General features: G+C 52.7%; 1 protein-coding gene across 1 annotated transcript; it reads right to left on the reverse strand.

The window, feature by feature from the left end:
• Positions 1 to 502: 502 nt before the first annotated feature.
• Positions 503 to 16,856, reverse strand: ACTR1A (actin related protein 1A). The gene is made up of 11 exons (XM_040564573.1): positions 16,703 to 16,856; positions 11,806 to 11,870; positions 10,852 to 10,927; positions 9,934 to 10,059; positions 9,016 to 9,140; positions 8,464 to 8,680; positions 5,534 to 5,626; positions 4,435 to 4,609; positions 3,810 to 3,871; positions 3,410 to 3,450; positions 503 to 2,782 (listed from the first exon to the last, which is right to left on the reverse strand). Exons 1-11 carry the CDS (start codon positions 16,748 to 16,750, stop codon positions 2,680 to 2,682), a joined length of 1,131 nt encoding a protein of 376 aa, XP_040420507.1. The 5' UTR covers positions 16,751 to 16,856; the 3' UTR covers positions 503 to 2,679.
• Between the last annotated feature and the right edge of the window lie 2,044 nt (positions 16,857 to 18,900).

The following is an 18,900-nucleotide window of genomic DNA, read 5'->3' on the forward strand; positions in this document are numbered from 1 at the left end:
GGTTCAGACTGTAGGGATTGAGAACCAGGCCTGACAAGTCCCTGCTCCTGTTCCTTCACCAGCTTGTTCTGGAGGTGGCACAAAGGCCTGGGCACTGAACCACGTCCCCAGGCCTGCCCTGGGAGGGAAGCTTGCCTGCTGGTTCTCAGCGAGCACCTGGGCCGGCACCAGCTCTTCCCATGCCAGCAGCATCACCCCTCTCACCCCTGCTCAGCCAGGGCTGCCCTCAGTGCCTGCACCCTCCCCCTCACTCCCTCTTACAGCTTCTCAGCCCCTCAGCTGCTCTGGGGATCATGACTGTCGAGGACAGCAGCTTTGGACACCGCCAGAGAGATCTGAACATCCTACCTCAGCACAAAGGCCTGCTCTGAAGGCAGTCTTGGACCACAGGTGCTGTCTCCACGCAGCAATTAGCCAACAAGTTCTGTACAGGCAAGAGAAGAACACAAGTTACCTCCTTAAAAAATGCAAGCGTGGGAAGATGAGGCCAGGAAGCTTGAGGTTTGTATATGAATGACTTTATTTAAGTATGCTGGGCACCACCAGGCAACATGGTTTGGACAGTGTGCGAGGGAACAGTCAGGCAGATCAAACAAACGCTAGATTGGAGACGGCACCTTTCTGTCCGGTCACTGCAGTTTACAAAACGGAGCACTGCTGCTTCTGCAAGGCCAGCAGAGGGGCTGGGGAGGGGAGGAAGAGATCACTGGCACTGCCTGGGGCACGTGGTAGGTGGGCAGAGGGGGCTGCTTCTTCCCCTCTGCACAGTTGCAACAAACCAGCAAGAACGCAGCTTATTTCCTGGCAGGAGGAGGCTGAGCAGCGACAGCTCTTCTCTACCTGACGGGTTCTTGCTGAAAACCACCATCTGTTCTGCTAGGGCTAGGAGAACAAGCAGCGCGGCCTCAGCTGGGAACGCACCACCCAACCCGCCCACCTCCAGCCTCTCGGATCCCGGAGAACGCGCTTTGTGCTAGGGCAGCGTGCTGCTTGCTTACGTTCACGTCAGCTGGGACAACATGCCAGCTCCTGCCCAGCCTCTGCAGCGGGGCCGTTGCAACCCCCCCGGCTCTTGCCCCTTCTCAGCTCTGGCGAGGGAGCGACCCCAGGGTGATGCGTGGAAACGAACAGAAAGGGGTGGGGAACAGGGAGGAAGTGCCACCAAACTACTCCAGGCCCACTGCGAATGCCGGGTAATACAGAAAATCAGCGGTGAAAGAAACGAAGAGCACCAACAGAACCCAGGGGGACAGTGCCACACCCCCACACAAGCTGGCCTCCAGGCCCTCCCAGCGCTGCGGGAGGGAGGAAGATGTTCTAGAGAAGAACAGCCAGCAGCTGAGCAGAAAGGCCTAAGCAGCGCAAGAGTACAGCAGAACACAGCCCCTGCGACAGCTTGCTGCTCCCAAACCTGCTGCTCCCACCAACGTACTGACGTGATTTATTGTCCTCTCCTTTAGTGTATTCACAGAGAACAGCGAGGCTCCCTAAAGGACAGTTACCGAGTGGCGATGCAGGGCTGGCTGGTTATTTCACGAAGCGTGTGCGCTGTAACCAGTGTTAACATCAAACAACAGACAACTGGGCAACAGGTGTTCAAGGAAGACCCGAAGCAAGATTCCCAGGTGCTGCGGTCAGTATTTGAGATATACTCAGACATTTCAATAAATAAAACAATTCTTACATTACGACGCACCTTTCCAACTATTATTTTGCCCCCAAGTGGATATAGTACACAAGTTATGCCTGGCTGAAAACGCATGCTCCCTCTGCCCTGACGTGGCAAGGAGGAGGAAAACAGCCTCAGCTCTTACAGAGAAAGAACGTGAGAGCTCAGTACTGTAAATCTTGGCAGGTTGAGGGGGAACACACAAGTGCCTTCACCCCCACTCTGGGGCACTTGCTTCCAGAGGAGAAAAGTTATTTAAAACAAGGAATGAGAGAGTAACCGTCTAGTATAATGAAAGCTGATTAGAGATTGTTTTGTTCTACTCCATGCAATATGAACTAAGTCCTATCACCGACCTCTCCAGCTGTGGCACCGACCCACACATCAGTCTGAGAAGTTCCACCCAGCCACACACACACACACACACACACCAAAAACAGTGGGGGCAAACGGGCTTAACTGTTGAGAATGTGCTCTCTCTTAATTAAAAAAATATATTAAAAACAACTTCAAAAACCTACTGATGTTGAAGACGCTGCAGACTAACTAAGAAAGTAGCTACGGGGCCTCAGGTGTGTATTTCCAGACAATCCAGGCATTGCGGTCAGGCCGACTAAAGCCTGCGTGAGCGGTTTGCAGTGGTTGGCTCCCTTCTGGCTTGCTAGGCAGATTCTAAGCTGTTCCCTTTGTTTTCGCTTGCTCGTTTTACAGTGGCAAATGTGATCATAACACAGAAACTAAGGGACTGAAATGAAAAAGGAATGGGCCATTCTGGAGAAATTCAGACTGGTATTTTCTCCTTTCCATTAAAAAAAAAAACCAACAAAAATAAAAAAAAATATGAAGTTAGTATTAATACAACCCTCCTGCTGCTGTCGTCTTTGCTCAGTGACATCGGGGCATGCTGGCGCACACACACACATACAGGCAGCTCTCAGACACTCGGACTCAGAAAAGCGAGTTTAGAACTGAAGTGAGTCTTCGGAGGAGACTGAGGACAGGTCCCAGGGCTAGAAGGTTTTTCGGTGGATGGCACGAGCTCCGTCTTCTTCATATTCCTTTTTCGAAACCCACATTTTCTTAAAGGTGTCCAGTGAGGCCAGAATAGAGCCACTGGGGAGAGACAGACATGTTATGTATTACAGGAAAACGGGGCCACTCCCACTGCATCTCTGCTGAGAGGAGCTGTTTCTATGGCACAACACTTCCACGCTGGAGAAAGGTGCCAAGGCTCCCGGTTTCCTACAACAGAAGTGCTCTCTGAACGATCACCTCCTCTCCCGTTAGCCTCAAATGTGCTGGCACCACAGGGCCTGGCACCAGCCACCCCCCAAACAACGCAGTGACGCTGCTGCAAACACCAGCCCTCTTCACGTGGGATCTGGTCTCACTGCCTTGGATTTTGGAGCTGAGTTTAGTTCTCCCAATCGGCAACAGAGATATACACGAGGGAAAATGCACCTAGAGCCTCTGCCCGAAGGCATTTACTACCAACGAGCTTGTTCAACTTTGGCAGAACTGGACTCGTTAAGACAACAAGGAAAATTAACAGGACTTGCAGGAGCCTTAAAGATGCAAAGCGCTACGTTTGGCAGCATGGAACCAGGCTGAGTATCACGTGGCTGAGCAATGACACCTTTCCAAGACACAGCAGCAGGAGGGACAGTGGTATGAGAGCCAACAGACGGCGATTCCCCTGCCCTCACCCCACAGGAAGACCCAGCAGCATGCAGTACGTACCCGATCCACGTGGAATACAATCTCTCCTGAGGAGCTGATATCTAGGAGAAGCAGAGAATCAGTCAGCACCTTTCCATGCTCCAGCCTGCTCCCCCTGGCACACTGCCCTCCCCACAGCTGACAAACACAGGTACGACCTCTCCCACCAGAAAGGCACCCAGCAGGTCCCCCCCAGAACCACCCCCAGGATCCTAGACAGGTATGCTGTCAGAGGAGCTACCTTCTCTGATGAAACCACACAGGTTTTCATCACGATAGCAGATCCTGTTGGGCTATCTCCAAGAAAGCTGTTGCTGGTTTGAACCACGTGGCAGCAGCATTTTTAGCACAGTTCTTTCAAGACGAAGGCCACAGAACAACACACAGAGCATACGATAAACACCCAAGAGAATGCTCCTACCCTTATTTTGACATCCTTCGGAGCTAGTTTCTTCACTTCGCTCAAGAGCCTATCACCAAAGCCTGCACAAGACAAAAACAAAGTAGTCTGAACCCTTCAGCAAAATTCCAAGTTCCATCTACTAACAATGTGGCCATATCCTACACCATCCTATTTAAACATCCCACTCCAGATCTCACAAAGAAACCACTTTGGAGAAGCACAGAACACAGCCAGAGAAGTACCCGGATCTTGCCTCACTCAGACCTCAAACACGACCACAACAGACTCTGTCCCTCAGCAGCTGTATCCAGCCCCTTTGTAGAGCAGAACAGGGTTTGAACGGGAAAAACAGGATCTATCTGGAGATGTCCACCTGCGGATAAAGGGTGGACAAGTTCCGGTAGAGGATATCTGTAAGTTAATAGGGGCCAGATGCACCCTGGTTCTGAGTAAGACTCAGAAAATTAGAGAGTGAGAATTTGTGGTCTGCTTCTCACAGTAACTCCCCAGAGAGAACAGAGTTCCCACAGCCCTCATCCCACAGGACAAGCTGGGTGATCTAGGTTATCTTCCCAGTTTCACACGAGAAGGAAAAGAAAAAGGGATCATGTATAGCACAGCCCACTGAAAGAGAAGCAGGAACCTTTGAAAAGCGTGGAGCCTCCAGACAGCACAATGTTGGAGAACAGCGTTCGCCTCAGGTCCATGTCTGATTTTTGAATGGCAAAAACGAGCACCTCGTGGAGTCCTTCGCACTCCTCCCCTATCAGGTCTGGCCGGAACAAGAGCTCCGGGGCTCGAAAACGGGCGGGGCCGATCTGCAAGGGGAGAAGGTAGCACAGTGAGAGAGCAGTGCGGCCCAGTTCACTGTCTCAAGTTTGGGTCTCCCTCTCTTAGGCAAAACTTCAGAGAAAGAGTTTCTTGGACACTCGTGCTGCATCATTAGCTCCCAAGTGACCACCACATTGACCTACCACTTCTGGCAAAGGTGCCATTTCTGTTTTGCAGATGAAAGGGAGAAAGAAACCTGCTGTTGCAAATCTTTAAGTTGCTGTTTCAATTGTAGTCAATTCTGCCGAATCGTTGTGTTAAATTGGCTCATGAGGAAGTGCTGTTAAGAAGCACACAATCCAATCTAGTGACTTGCCATAAAAGTATCAATAAATCCTGTATTGCTGCTAAATCAAAGCTCTATAAAAATAATTTGCAACATTTGCTCAGCTCCATACAGCAGGTCAGTGGTGGACAAGGGAGCAGATCCACCCCTGGTGCTGGGGGTAAGACCTGTGTTTCTTCTCATTCAACCATTCTACAGAAGGCTCAATCTTTTGAGGAATATTCCCAGGTCACTCTTCAAACCAATTGTTTCTGCAGCTCTAGGCAGGACAAAAGCCATGTACAAAACCCCAGAGGGATTCACAGTAAGCTGGTACCAACCCACACTTCATACCTGATCCACATAAAGATTTGATAGATCAGGTATGCACTCAAACAGCTCTCAGTCCCCCTGGCCATGCTTTGTCCTTACCCAGGACTTCCAGAAGAATTAGTGAGGTTTCTAAGAACGTTTTCTTCCCCTAAAAACTCCAGTGCCCCAGTCAGCAGCCTGGGATGAGTTCTGCTCTTTTAAAATTACCCTCTCCCACCCAACATTGCATCAAGTTTCCCATCAGTAGGCAGAAGGCTATTCTGGAAAGCCAGCGCATCACAGGAGGAATCTTCTGACAGTGGTCCTCACAAACCTCAATCGTGCTTCCATCTGGCAGGTAGTACTGAGCCTTCTCAGTCTCCAGAGTCTCATCCTTCTGGGGGTTTATTGACAGGTAGCAGGCACGCTGGAGAGGAAGCAGAGTCAGGGAGGAGGAGATGAGAAGGGTAAATGCAAATACCTTTTATAAACACTTTTCTGACTACAAAAAGTAAGTTCCTTAACTATCAAAATCCAAGCATCCCTTTGGGGAGACCAATTTCAACACTACTTTGTGTTGGGGAAAAGACCTTTTGGGTTCTCATCAGGAAAAATACCTTATCTGCTCTTCATGCTTTGGCTCCATGTAATAAGAGACGTTCAGGCTGCTCACAATCGCTCTAGCTGCTGCTCACCTTTTGTTTTCATCCCTCTCTTACTGCTTAAGAAGCTACCTCCATCTGCTGCAGATGGGATAATTAACGTGAGAGCACTTCCAACCTATTGTACCGCAAAGCGAAACAGGCACCTGAGACACCTTCAGTGACACTAACCGTATACAAGGGTGGCTTTAGGTAACTTAGCAACAGATTAGGAGCACGAACAAAATCTGTTATCACATTTCAGAGGAAATAACTAATAGCCAATAGTAAAAATTTCTTAACATGGTCTATGTGGCTCGCTGCCTGTTGTCCGCTTACATTCTAAGTTATAGGAAACAAAATATTTTGACTCTTCAAACTGCTCCGGCAGCCTTTTTTTTTTTTTTTCAGCTTTGCTTTTCCAAATTGTTATCATTTGGAGATTAAAAACAAACAAACATCTAAACAGAATCACAGAACAGTTGAGGTTGGAAGAGACCTCTTGAGATCATCCAGTCCGACCCCAATCCTCTAGTAGAGTCAGCTAGAGCAGGCTGCATCCAGTCACGTCTGGAGTTATCCCCACAGATGGAGAATCTACAGCCTCCCCTCTGGGCAACCTGCTCCATTCTTTGGCCACCCTCACAGAAACCCCTTTTTAAGGTAATTTCTTTTATAAACTGTTTAACATCCCTTTTTTTTTTTCCTAATTTTTCCCCTTTAAAAAACCTTGAGTCAGACAGACTGCAATAGATCACAAGGAGCTTTTGGGACTGAGAAACTCCCGTGTCTGGGATCTAAGCTTTGCACTTCCCACGGTACATTCAGACTAAATTTCCAAACGTCTCCAGAAGAAAGCAAGCTACAAACACAAGAAGCCAAAAGCAACCCCTGCAATTTGCAAGTCAAGTCACAAGCAGCACCAGTATCACAGAAATCTCACTGCAAGTTCCAGGCTCTGACATCTAGAAATACGCTACGATTTCCCAATTAAAATTTATCTTAAAATAAGGCAAAAGGCATAGGTTAGAGAGTGAACACCAGACTGCTTCCTCTCCTCTTCAGCAGTCTCACTGGTGAGGGTAGTCAGTAGGCAAAGCAGACCTTGGCTCACTTTTCCCTGCTTTGTTTCCCTAAGTCCAGAGAAAAGACTGCACTGGTACAAGATGTTGCATCTAACAGCCTGCACGATGTCTTTTAAGAGCTCTATCGCCCAGGATGCAAAGGGAGCCCTGGCCACTTACAAAGAATACAAGCGTATTTCTGAAGAGTACGAGCTTCTTGCTCTGTCCCGTAAGGACACTACAACCGCATTGCAACGCATGCTTGGTGTGTCAGAGCAGGCTGCTTGTGAGGCACAGGCTTCTCTTGCAGGCCTCTGATCACTAGCACTTCTGGTCCACAGACACCGTCATACCTGCACGTATTGCTTGCATCTGCAGCAACTGCAGCTTGTGTCGGTGGGGCTCGCAGGATGAAAGTAACTGCCAGACATGGCGGTACTGATCCGAGGACTGACCCCGGGTACTGAAGGCATGAATGGCAGGCGGCCCCTGTCACACAAAGCCTTGCTGAAATCAGAGAGCAACCTGGCTGTGGGAGCACGGCGGTACCACGAAGCCGCTGCGAGCAGAGCAGTCACCAGCTCAGAGCTGCTCTTCACCGCCCCACCTTTGTCCTCTTCTCTTGGAACACAACAGAAGCCAAGGTAACTGCTTTGCCAGGGATCTTAATCATGCCTTTCCAAACTGCTGCACAGCTTTAAGGCCACCAAACACTGCATTTGCCACTGAAAGGGAAACCTTTGTAAATAGGAATGCTGCCAAGGGGATTTTTTCCATGGGAGGGAAAGAAGTAGCAACTTGCAATATCCCACTCTTAATCCCTACCTGTCACGGATTTTCCGGTCTTCGCTTAAAGAATAATACTAGTGAAATACTGGTGAAAGGTATCAGACCTGAGAAACTGCAGTGCAGATACACGGAAAATACTCTGAACCACCAGCTGCCTTCACCTCAGTGTGTACAGCCCCTTGGCAGCGATTCGACACAACCTGGACTATAAATCTCAGACCACGCGATGGCTGAGGTTGGAAGGGACCTCTGGAGGTCATCTTGTCCAGCTGCTCCCATTTCCAGCACGGTCACCTACAGCAGGTTGCCCAGGATCACGTCCGGGAGACTCTACAACCCCTCTGGGCAACCTGTGCCACTGCTTGGTCACCCTCACATTAAAATAAATAAATAAATAAATAAAATCCCTTTACATTCAGAAACTGTGTTTCAGTTTGTGCTTTCTGTTCTGTCCCTGAACATCACTGAGATGAAAGTGAGTCTGGCTCTGTCTTCTCTGCTCCCTCCCTTCAGATATTTACACACATCGACAAAACCCTCCCAGCCTTCTCTTCTCCAGGCTCAATATTCCCAGCCCTCTCAGTATTTCCTCACGTGAGAGTTGCTCCAGTCCCTTAATCATCTTAGAGGCTCTGCTCTCCCTCAGGTAGAAAAAGAAATGAGGTTCAGAGCTAGGTAGGCTGGCGCTTCCCACTATATTTCAGAGAGTCACAACTTCCCTGGGGCACAAATCCCTTCTTGGATAACCACAGGAGCAGACAGTACATCACCTCCTTGATGGTCTTGACAATCTCAAACTCTGAGGTTGTGTGGAAGTCGTAGCCTTCCTTCCGGAGATAGAGGCGCAGGAAGCGGGACACATCGCGGCCAGCGATGTCAATCCGCATGATGGAGTGAGGCATGGCAAAGCCTTCGTAAATGGGAACCGCGTGGGTAACGCCATCCCCGGAGTCCAGCACCACCCCCGTGGTCCTCCCAGTAGCATACCTAGTGAAGGGACAAACCATCGAGCCAAAAAGAGCAATTAAAGGTGAGTCCCAAACGTGCAGCACAACCAGACCCAACTCTAGGAGCAGAGATTTCACACAAACAGGCTATAAAAAAAAAAAATCCCCACAGCCAGTTCTCATCAGATTTCATCCAATTCCTGTGAACTCTATTACAGAAATTAAAATTTAAATTCAGTTTATGCTTGAAACAGGAGGTAAGTCAAACATTTGTGTGGTCTTCCCTGTTTTTTGTTTGTTTTTGGTTTGGGGAACAAATAAAATAAATTTCTAGAAACATTTCACAAGCGCAAATCAAAGACGAGAGGTACTTACAGGCTGAGCACAGCTTGCATGGAGATGAATAGTGCTGGCACGTTGAAGGTCTCAAAAAACACCTCAGCAGCACGTTCTCTGTTCTTACGTGGGTTTAGGGGTGCTTCTGTCAGCAGCACAGGATGCTGGTAAAGAAAAAAAGCTGTGCTGTAAATAACCAGGACGCAGCTAGATGCGTGCTCCCCCCCAAAAAAAAATCTGCTTATTGTTTCACTTTTGGAACCAACAGTAGAACAAGACATGCGGAAGGGAGTAACTTCAGGTAGGGAGCTCTGCTAGACGGTGAATAATCGCTACTACGTTGGGGGACCAGCAGGGCTCTGGTCTAGTTATGAAGAAATCTTAGGAAATCTGCCCTGTGAGTGACCCTTTTTCATTAAGGATGAACAAGGTGACCCTTTGTACCAAAAGTCAGCCAGACTGCCCAAAAAACACAGCCCCTAAGAAAGGGTAAAGGCGTACGGGTCTTGGCATGTGCAAGCAGAAATATTCCTTCTCCACTTACACAACCTCTTACTCTCAGTCATTTAATAATTTTTGGTCAGCTCCTTCCAAACCACATGACTGTGGCTTTCTCCTTCCTCACTTCAAATTATGTCACTGCTGAGTGGGTATGCCTGACGCACAGGCAAAACAGGAAAAGTAAGGAGCACTTGGCATAGAGCAGAATATATCAGAGTGTGTGAACAACAAACGTTGAAAGTCAAATTTTCAGTCAGGCCAGAACATGAGATATGGGGAGGAATTCTTCTTGGACATTTCTCGTATCTCCCGAGAGGTGAAAGAGCTTAATTTAACAACAGGTAAGTTTAGAAAGAACAAAGGAAGAGTCCCAAGTTCTTCCCGAAGTTCAAAGCCTCCCGGTGTTATGCACAGCAAGGAAAGACTCTGGTGCCATCACATAATGAGACATCTAACCTCCTCTGAGAACGTCTGAAGCTGGTCTTTTGAATACACATACTGCCAGATGCGCTCCATGTCATTCCAGTCCTTTACTATGCCGTGTTCCATCGGGTATCGGATCGAGAGAAGACCTCTGTGCTCCTGAGCAAACAGAAACGACAATCCAGCATACCTGTCGGCGACTGAAACAATTCACTTCTGAGCATCACGACTGCAAATTCACCTGAGAGACTCGCTTATTTTCGACTCCACTGAAAACCAACACATCTCCAGCGCACAGGGTGAGGACTGAACATTAATCACAAACATCTCTTCCAGAGAAGCATTCACAAAGATTAAACAAGGCTGTTTTACACAGATTAGGAACGCGTGGTGTCTGCAGAGCACATTCCATCCTAACAGGTTTCGAGCCAACGTACAGACACCTATCAAATGCTATCTTTGCTCTACCAGCTCGGCCATGATATAAAACATAACAGGGTGATACTGGGGAATGTAGTTCAGAGGGCTCAGGGGAAACGTGAGACCAGAATGACTGCCTGCTGACAAAGGCACGACTGTGGAAAGCGAGAGCCTCTTGCCCACACCAGGGAGATAAAAGGTAACCCACTAGGGTCCATTTCTAAAGTTCCCAGTCGAGAAGATGGGATGTAGCCATACAGACCACAAAGCAGCCTAGAAAAAAGGAGAGAAACAGAAGGACTTGTGAAAATGAATTGGGACTGAGGAAGAGGTCTGTGGACAGCAGGTTGGCACAAAAGTTTCACGAAGGTTCCAACTTCAGACTGGACACACTTAAAAGCGACAATCTATTCTGCTCTTCAGACCTACCCTGCTCCCAAGGAAGCCCAGCTCTTTCAAGTGAGACTGCTGCAGCTCTTACAGCAGCACAGCAAGGCACACGGGGAAGTGCAGTAACACGGGTTTTCTTACCTCTGCCTTCGGACCAATGAAAATGTCCCCTTCTAAAGCACCAGCCATAACACGAACGTGCTTTGGTCTCCCCACACTGCAACAGAGGCAACAGTATAAATGCTTCAGGAGACGACTCAGGTGTGCCCAACAATTTGCTACCTTTTGTTCCTCTCAGCCCCAACCAGTGCTTTCTAACAGCAATGACAGTCTGAGGGCACTCCCAGGTGCAGACAGACCCAGGTTTGCTCTGTGTGAGCTAATCCCAGAATCAGAAGCGAAGGGAGCAGACTGCGGACACTTCTGAAGTAACAGGACGTGAACCAGTTGAGTCTGGCCACACTTCCCCTGATGATTCAGGATTCCAACAGTGCCTGTGGTAAACACGGCTAGACTGAGCAGCGGCCTGAGCTGACAGACCCCACGATATTGCTTGACCTCAGGCAGGCTCCTCAGATTAGACCTTTATAGCCCCATACCCCATTTCACCATACAGATGAGTCTGCATCGGTCAGAACAAACGCATTCGTTAAAAAAACACCCAGTTCCAAATACCAGCCAGTGACTATTCAAAGTTCCTGATCCAGCAGTCCTTCTTCCAGTAAAGCTGTCAGAAAACCTCCAAGGAAGCTTGGCAGGAATGAAGACTTCAGCCCACACACCGAGGGAATACAGAAGGATTCACACCTCCAGCCCCAACTTTGTCTTTTTGGAGGCCTCCTAATGTCTCAAGACTAAAGAATCCTACAAAGCTGTAGTGGTTTGGGGGCTGAGCCTGAGGAAGTGACAGATCATCCTTCATGTCCCATGTCCCCCCCGCAAACCTGCAAGTGCTTTACAGCAGAGATCTTCCCTCCCTGACGCTTCCGTACAGCAGGCAAAAAATGCCTGTCCAGGAACACAAGCAGACCACTCTTCCCCTCCACATATCAAAGAATTGCTTCACGGTACTGAGAACTGCTCAAGAGTACTTACTAGTTTGGGAAGCAGTATTTCGGTATTTGATCGCCTGCAAAACCTGCTTTAATCACACCCGAGCCCTGTGGGAGGAACAGATAAATACATCAGCTTACCACCCAGTCAGTCACCTTCCCAACTTTTAAAAGAGCAGCGAAGTACACCAGCGTTGCCAGAACCTCTCCTTTTCTCTAGGGATAAAGCTCCCCGCGGATGCTCCGGGCAGGTGCCAGCAGACCGGCTCGGCCGCTAGAGGGGAGTCACCGGCACCCTCCTGGCAGGGAGGCGTCGCGCAGGGCGCAGGCTCCAGGAGCATCCTGCTGCGGCTCCGGGTACACGCCCGAACACCGCTCCGCGCAGGTGTTTTTCTAACCAATTCCACTGCTTCTGCAGTGTGTTAGAGGCGTGCGTGGCTGAATCCCAGCTCTGCAGTTTTCTGTCGATCTTAATCGCTCCCTGGGTGGAGGAGAGCTCTTCAGAAAGCCGTGCAACGGCCACCAAACCCTGCCAGCTGTGGGGGCCACTGCTAAAACGGGTAGGATCAAGGTTGTAAGCCTTACAGAGGCAGAGGATCTGGAGAAGATGAAGGAAGAGTAGATGAAGTCAGAGAAGGGAGTAGGCAGTGTGAAACGAGGCGGAGCAGAGAGTAGGGAAAAGAAATTCAGGAGGGGGATAGGCTAGCTAGCGCTCAGGAGGCAGGTCACAGAAATCCGATCAGAAAAGACACTGGGAACTAAAAGGGACCGGGGTCTGGAAACGACAAAGGTGCCAGTCAGCCTGCAAGAGGAAGGGCTGGAGGCAGGGAAAGCAGCTGACAGGACGGGGCTTGTTTAAAAGGGACAAGGAAGACGAGATTAGGGACGGCAGTCGAAAAGGAGCAAATCCCAAAAGCTTTTGTGACGTTCGAGGCAGCCCGAGCAGCCCACTCGGGGTGGGTGAAACACCCACGGGAAGCCCCTGGCAGGGAGCTGGGGCTGGGCGTCCAGCCCCTCCGCTCTGTCCCTGGGTGGGCTCCGGAGGCGCCCAGCGCGGGGCCGTGCCGACGCCCCCCCCCCTCCGTCCCGCACAAACGAGCGACATCTCGAGGCACTGAGCAGCTCGCAGGAGCGCCCAAGTTTCGCTACGGAGCAGATTTTCCCAAGCTCCCTTTGCCGGCTGTTTCGGACAAGGTGTCAGGCTTTGCAAGGTGCACTCGGTGTGCCCTGCACGGGGGCCAGCTGCTCCTGCCTTAAAACTCTTAGGGGCAGGTTTGCCAGGATGCATCTGCGAGAGAAGAATATGGGGGACGCCCTGCCAAGGGGACAAAGCTAGTTCTGCAGAAGTGGAAGGGCTACGTCCTACAATTCCTGCCTCCCGGCAAATCTCCCAGCGCCTGCACACACAGGTGGGACGAGGCAGCCCGCGAAGCGTTAAGATGACATCCCCTTGGACGGCCGCTCCTCTGGCCCCTCACTTCAAAGCAAAGCCAGGAATAAAACAAACGTTATTTTGATTTTCCTCATCCAGCTTATAAACTCTGTACCCGGGAAATAATAACATCCTTCGTCAAGCCCTGTAGCAAAAAAAAAACCACACCAATAAACAAATAAAAATCCCTGAATCAAATGCAGTAAGGCAACCCCGTCAGAATATCCTTCCTACGGAATATTTTGTTCTAGCTGATGACCGATCTTCCTGCCAGGACACTCTGCTGCTGGGGAATGGTTTCAGAACAACGATGCTCCTGTTTTAACGCGGGGGGAAAAAAAACCTCTTCATGCCAGGCCAGAAACTACCCCGCACGTCCTGGTGAGCTTCCCAGCGAGTTACGCATTTCAAGATTTACATACTGAAGTTCAAAGTCAGCTGAATGTGTCGGCAGCTCAGCGATCTCCGCTGGAGCTAAAGACAAAGGTTTGTTTTGAACGTGCCAGCAAGATGGGACTGGAGCAGAGTTGTGCTTCCCAGCGCCTGGGCACAAAGCGAGTTTGCTATCTCCATGCTACCAAGACCCGAGAGCACTTTCTGGCCATTCAAATTGTCTTCAGAACTTTTTACTGCTCTGAAGTTGTGTGTGTACTGAGCAGATCTATTCATTATACCCCATTTTGAGATTCCTACACAGTTAGAGGGAAAGGTTTAAGCACTGAAATAATCCTAGACAGTTAAGAAAGCTTAAAATAGAGAGCGGGTTTTTCCTCTTTGTTTCAAGCAAACAAAAAAAAGGCAAAACAAGAAAAAAACACCATGCATCCTCCTCCTTTTATAAGCTCCGATTAATTAAAACTTAAAAGAATTTCCAAATTAACATCCTTCCACTAGTAGCAATCCTGGCTGGGCTTTCATCCTCCTTGCCAGTTTTCTTTTCTTTTTTTATCTGAGCAAAAAAAAATAAAAGAATAAAGAAACCACATCTTCCTTCACCTTCACGTGTGAAATAATCTCACGGAAAATTATCATGAGTATCCTGAAGTGGCTGAACACACCTCTCCTGCAAGCTCTGTGGCCGAAGTCAGTTATCGATCCACCTACCTCGATGCCTTTCAGACTCAAATTTAAATGGAAATCAAAGAGCCAATCTGCCATGTAATACTTTTTACGGAGAATGCACATCTCATGTTTTAAACCTATTTTACTAGATGCACATTTTATACGATCAAAGCCACACCAAAGACACGGCAGCCCTTACTGACAGCTCTGATGTTTAAAATGCCCCCACACTCAGACAACAAAGCCAAATTTTGTCCGCTTTACATGAAAGAGGAGACAATTCCGTGGAGGTCAAGGAACTTGCGCTTGCCTAGGCCACAGCTGAACCACGGTGTCTATGAACACGTGCTTTCCGTCCACCAGGGCTCCCGGGACATTTATTCCACAGAGAACTTGCTGGAGTGCAAGAGGGGGTCACACGTGTTCTAGAAGTGACTTACTGGACAGGGAAGAGTATCAGATCACGCAGGGGTACAACTGCAGCCTCTCACTGTACGCTACAAAACTCCCTGCTGGAATCGGGAAGCTGAGCGTACCGTTTGGTACAGAAAACAAGTCGTGGTTGAGGCTGTGGCCACATACCCGAACATCCTTCTGGAACACACCGGGATACTGGGGCAGGCTGGGACGGGGAGGGTCTCAGTACCTCAGCTCCCCCTCCCCGTCCTCCCGCAGGTGCACGTCCATGGGCAGGGCAGCATTCAGCCTTGGAAAGCTGTCGGCGACTCTGAGGCAGCAGGAGCGGCACCACCTTTCCGTGCAGCTCTGCTTCCCATCCCGCCTGAGCTCACGAGAGCACCAAAAATGCAACGTCACCACAGGGCTCATCGGCTGACAGCCTGCGAGCACTGAAGGCAGATCGCACAACAACTGCTTCATTCCACAGCTCGTACAGGGAGGGGACGGAGGGAACTCATTTATCAGAAAGGCAAGAGTAAGAATTGGCTTTTAAAAGCAGCTGTTAAAATGACAAAAGAAACGGTCGGTTTCTGACCATGAACCCTTCTTCAGGTCTGAAGCAGGGAGGAACGAGCAATCGTTGTGCTAAGTAACAAAAAGGCTGCTGTTAGGCAGAGGCTGCTATTACGTGACTGTCTCACAACAAATTTGTCCTCACAGTGCCTGGGAAGAACTAGCGGCTAGCTAATCACTGCAACACGGCAGGACCAACGTTACTCCAGTCATTTCTAAGAACAATCAACCTAAGCCCTGCCTTTAAGTCCCCAGTAATCTCTCCGCTGTGATTCCAGAGGAAGAAACAACAACAACGCGTATCGGAGAGCTCCGGTTGTAGAGAGGCAACTGGGGTCGATAATAAAGAAAAGGTTGGAAGAACTGACTCGATCTGAGACCTATAAATCGTTCAGATTGTAAAAAAGCGGTGGGTTGAGATGTGCTCGGCTAGCACGCGCACATGTCATATGGTGAAAGGATTCGGCAGAAACTAAGATGATGTACAGAGAAGGCAGCGCGAGCGCTGACCCTCTGAAACGGCAAAACTGGATCGCTGACAGGAGAGGCCAGAAGGGAGGGGCGTCAACGCGTGACTCAGCTGAGGAGGCTCCCTCCGAGCCTCCCCATCCCTTCCCTCCTCCCTCTCCTTCGTCTCTTCCCTCAGGAGGCCACCCCAAACTGCTCAGAAGCAGCCCAGGAGCACCGCAGGTGACGGCCGGGACCCACCCCAGGCCCAGCCGCCACCGCGGGCCTGCTGAGGGGCAGCGCCGCCAGCCGGGCCCGACCGGCCGATAAGGGCCGCCACACCCCACGGCCAACGTGGCCCAGGCCGGGCAGAGCCCTGAGGGGCTGGGGCCGGGGCCGGGCGGGGAATTTGTGACAGGAATTTGAGACGCGGGGGGTCCCGGCCCCGGCGCGGGGGTCCCGGTGTGAGGGGCCCCGGTGTGAGGGGCGGCGCCCGGTGCACGCCGGGAGCGCGGCCGAGGCCCCGCCGCGGAGCACGCCGGGAGCCGGGCCCCATTGTCCCCCAAGGCACAAAGCGGGCCGGGCGGGGCCGCGGCCCCTCCTGACGGGCAGCCCCGCCGGCCAATGAGAGCAGGCGCTCGGCGCAGGAGGCGGGGCGGGCGGAGCCCCGCTCCGGCAGGTGACGGCGCTGACTGACGGCTGTCCCAACCAATGGGAGCGCTCCGCCCCGCCCCGCCAGCACGCACCTCGGCGGCGGTGGGGGCCGCTCCTCACAGGCGAAGGGCAGCGACCCTCCGCCGGGTGACAGGCAGCCGCCTCAGCCAATCGCGGGCCGCCGAGCTGCCGTAGCCCCGCCCCGCCAGGACGCAGCGCTGGGCGAGGGCCCGAGGCGGCCGGGCCGGGGGGGAGGGGGGGGGAGAGGGGGGGCAGCGGGCGGGGCGCGGCCGCCCCCGATGACAAAGGGATCGCCGCCGGCGGGCCCTCCCCGCTCCCCCCGGCCCCGGGACGCGCCGCCGGCCGCACTCACGTTGTCTATCACGACGGGCTGGTTCGCTATCACGTCGTAGGACTCCATGGCGAGCAGCCGCCGCAGCCACCCGTCAGGGAGCAACAGCCCAGCCGGCGGCGGCGCATGCGCGGAAGGGCGGCGCGCGGCCGGCTGGGTGATGTATTCCTCCGGCCGCGGGGCGTGACGGGAAGTGTAGTCCTGGCCCCGCGGGGCTCGGCGGGAGGGCGTGGTGGGAGCGGGGCATGCTGGGAGTTGTAGTGCGGGGAAGTCGCAAATAATGCGGGCTGTGACCGACTGAAAAAGGGGTGGCACAGAGCCACGGGGGGGGGCACTGCTGGTTGTGGGGTGCAGCGATTCTGGAACAGCTGCTGTCTCCTTGCCTCGTGGATAGGCATCGGGGTGTCTGCTTGCTAGCTTCTTGGTCGTACACGGTCTCAATTTTATTGCGGGTTACTTTATTTTTGCAATAAAAGGCGTATTTAGAGTAAATTCTCAAATAGTTAAATAAATGCAACAAGCAGCAGTGCCCATCCTAACCTCTCAGCACTCTCTAGTCCTTGTTTTCTCTACGCTGATGGAAAAGCAGCACGCTCCCCTCGCCAAAGCATGCGGGAGTGCTGAACGTGTGCCGGCTCACGCTTACACACGAGGTCCGCGGGACCGCAGGTGGAGTCGCAGCTCAGGCGCGCGCCTCCTCAGAGCGCGCAGCGTGCAGGTTAAGATCCTCGATCGGACAGCCCTGGGGCTCCCCTTCATCCTGCATCGCTTCTCAGCTGCCTCTGCGGTACCTACAAATGCAGAAAGGCGCACGGCAGACAAAGTCCAACAGAAGCGGCTGCTGAGCGGCAGCTCACAGCCTCAGTTCTTTAGGGAAAATTTGCGGAGGCTCGAGTGGGCGGCAGAGGGTGTACGGCAGCCCTCTGCCCAGCATCCCCCCTGCCAGGGCTCCTGCCCCAGCCTCGGGGCTCATCCTGCAGCTGCCCCTTCCTCTTCCCTGAAGCCAGTATCCAGCTGCTCCAAGGGCCTTGTGGGGGCTGCCTTCCCTCCCGGCCGCGGGACCTTCCTTGCAGTACACCCCCGTGGCTCCATCCCAGCCTATGGCTCCCCCTACAGCAGCTCGGTTCCTCAGAGGCCCCCCAGCTCCCCTCACAGTCCCCACATCTCCCCCCAGCTCCCCTCAGACCCCATAGTTCCCCTCACAGGACCCCAGCTCGACTCACAACTTCCCCAGAGACCCCATACCTCCCCTCACAGACCCCCCAGCCCCCCTCAGACCCCCTGGCCCCCGCCCGCCTCATAGATCCCCTCACAGCCCCCCTAGCTCCTCACAGCCCCCCCCAGGCCCCCCCAGCTCCCCTCGCAGCCCCCCAGACCCCATAGATCCCCTCACAGCCCGCCAGCTCCCCTCACAGCCCCCCCCAGACCCCCTATCTCCCCTCACAGCCCCCCAGCTCCCCTCACAGTCCCCCCAGACCCCATAGCTCCCCTCATAGCCCCCCAGCTCCCCTCACAGCCCCCCCAGACCTCCTATCTCCCCTCACAGCTCCCCTCATAGCCCCCCAGCTCCCCTCACAGCCCCCCAGACCTCCTATCTCCCCTCACAGCCCCCCAGCTCCCCTCACAGCCCCCCCAGACCCCCTATCTCCCCTCACAGCTCCCCCAGACCCCCAATCTCCCCTCACAGCCCCCCAGCTCCCCTCACAGCCCCCCCAGACCTCCTATCTCCCCTCACAGCCCCCCAGCTCCCCTCACAGCCCCCCCAGACCCCCTATCTCCCCTCACAGCCCCCCCCAAGACCTCCTATCTCCCCTCACAGCCCCCCAGCTCCCCTCACAGCCCCCCCAGACCCCATATCTCCCCTCACAGCTCCCCCAGACCCCCAATCTCCCCTCACAGCCCCCCCAGACCCCCTATCTCCCCTCACAGCCCCCCAGCTCCCCTCACAGCCCCCCCAGACCCCATATCTCCCCTCACAGCTCCCCCAGACCCCCTATCTCCCCTCACAGGCCCCCCAGACCTCCTATCTCCCCTCACAGCCCCCCAGCTCCCCTCACAGCCCCCCCAGACCCCCTATCTCCCCTCACAGCTCCCCCAGACCCCCAATCTCCCCTCACAGCCCCCCAGCTCCCCTCACAGCGCCCCCAGACCCCCTATTTCCTCTCACAGCTCCCCCAGACGCCCAATCTCCCCTCACAGCCCCCCAGCTCCCCTCACAG

The sequence above is a fragment of the Cygnus olor genome, chromosome 7 (genome assembly GCF_009769625.2).
Source record: "Cygnus olor isolate bCygOlo1 chromosome 7, bCygOlo1.pri.v2, whole genome shotgun sequence".
NCBI lineage: Eukaryota > Metazoa > Chordata > Aves > Anseriformes > Anatidae > Cygnus > Cygnus olor.

Coding starts and splice junctions, on each gene's coding strand:
- ACTR1A (XM_040564573.1), bottom strand. CDS start 16,750: ATGGAGTCCTACGACGTGATAGCGAACCAGCCCGTCGTGATAGACAAC. Junction 10,928..11,805: donor AAATACTGCTTCCCAAACTA/GTAAGTACTCTT, acceptor CCTCTGTTGCAG/TGTGGGGAGACCAAAGCACG. Junction 2,783..3,409: donor TTGTATTCCACGTGGATCGG/GTACGTACTGCA, acceptor GTCTCTCCCCAG/TGGCTCTATTCTGGCCTCAC.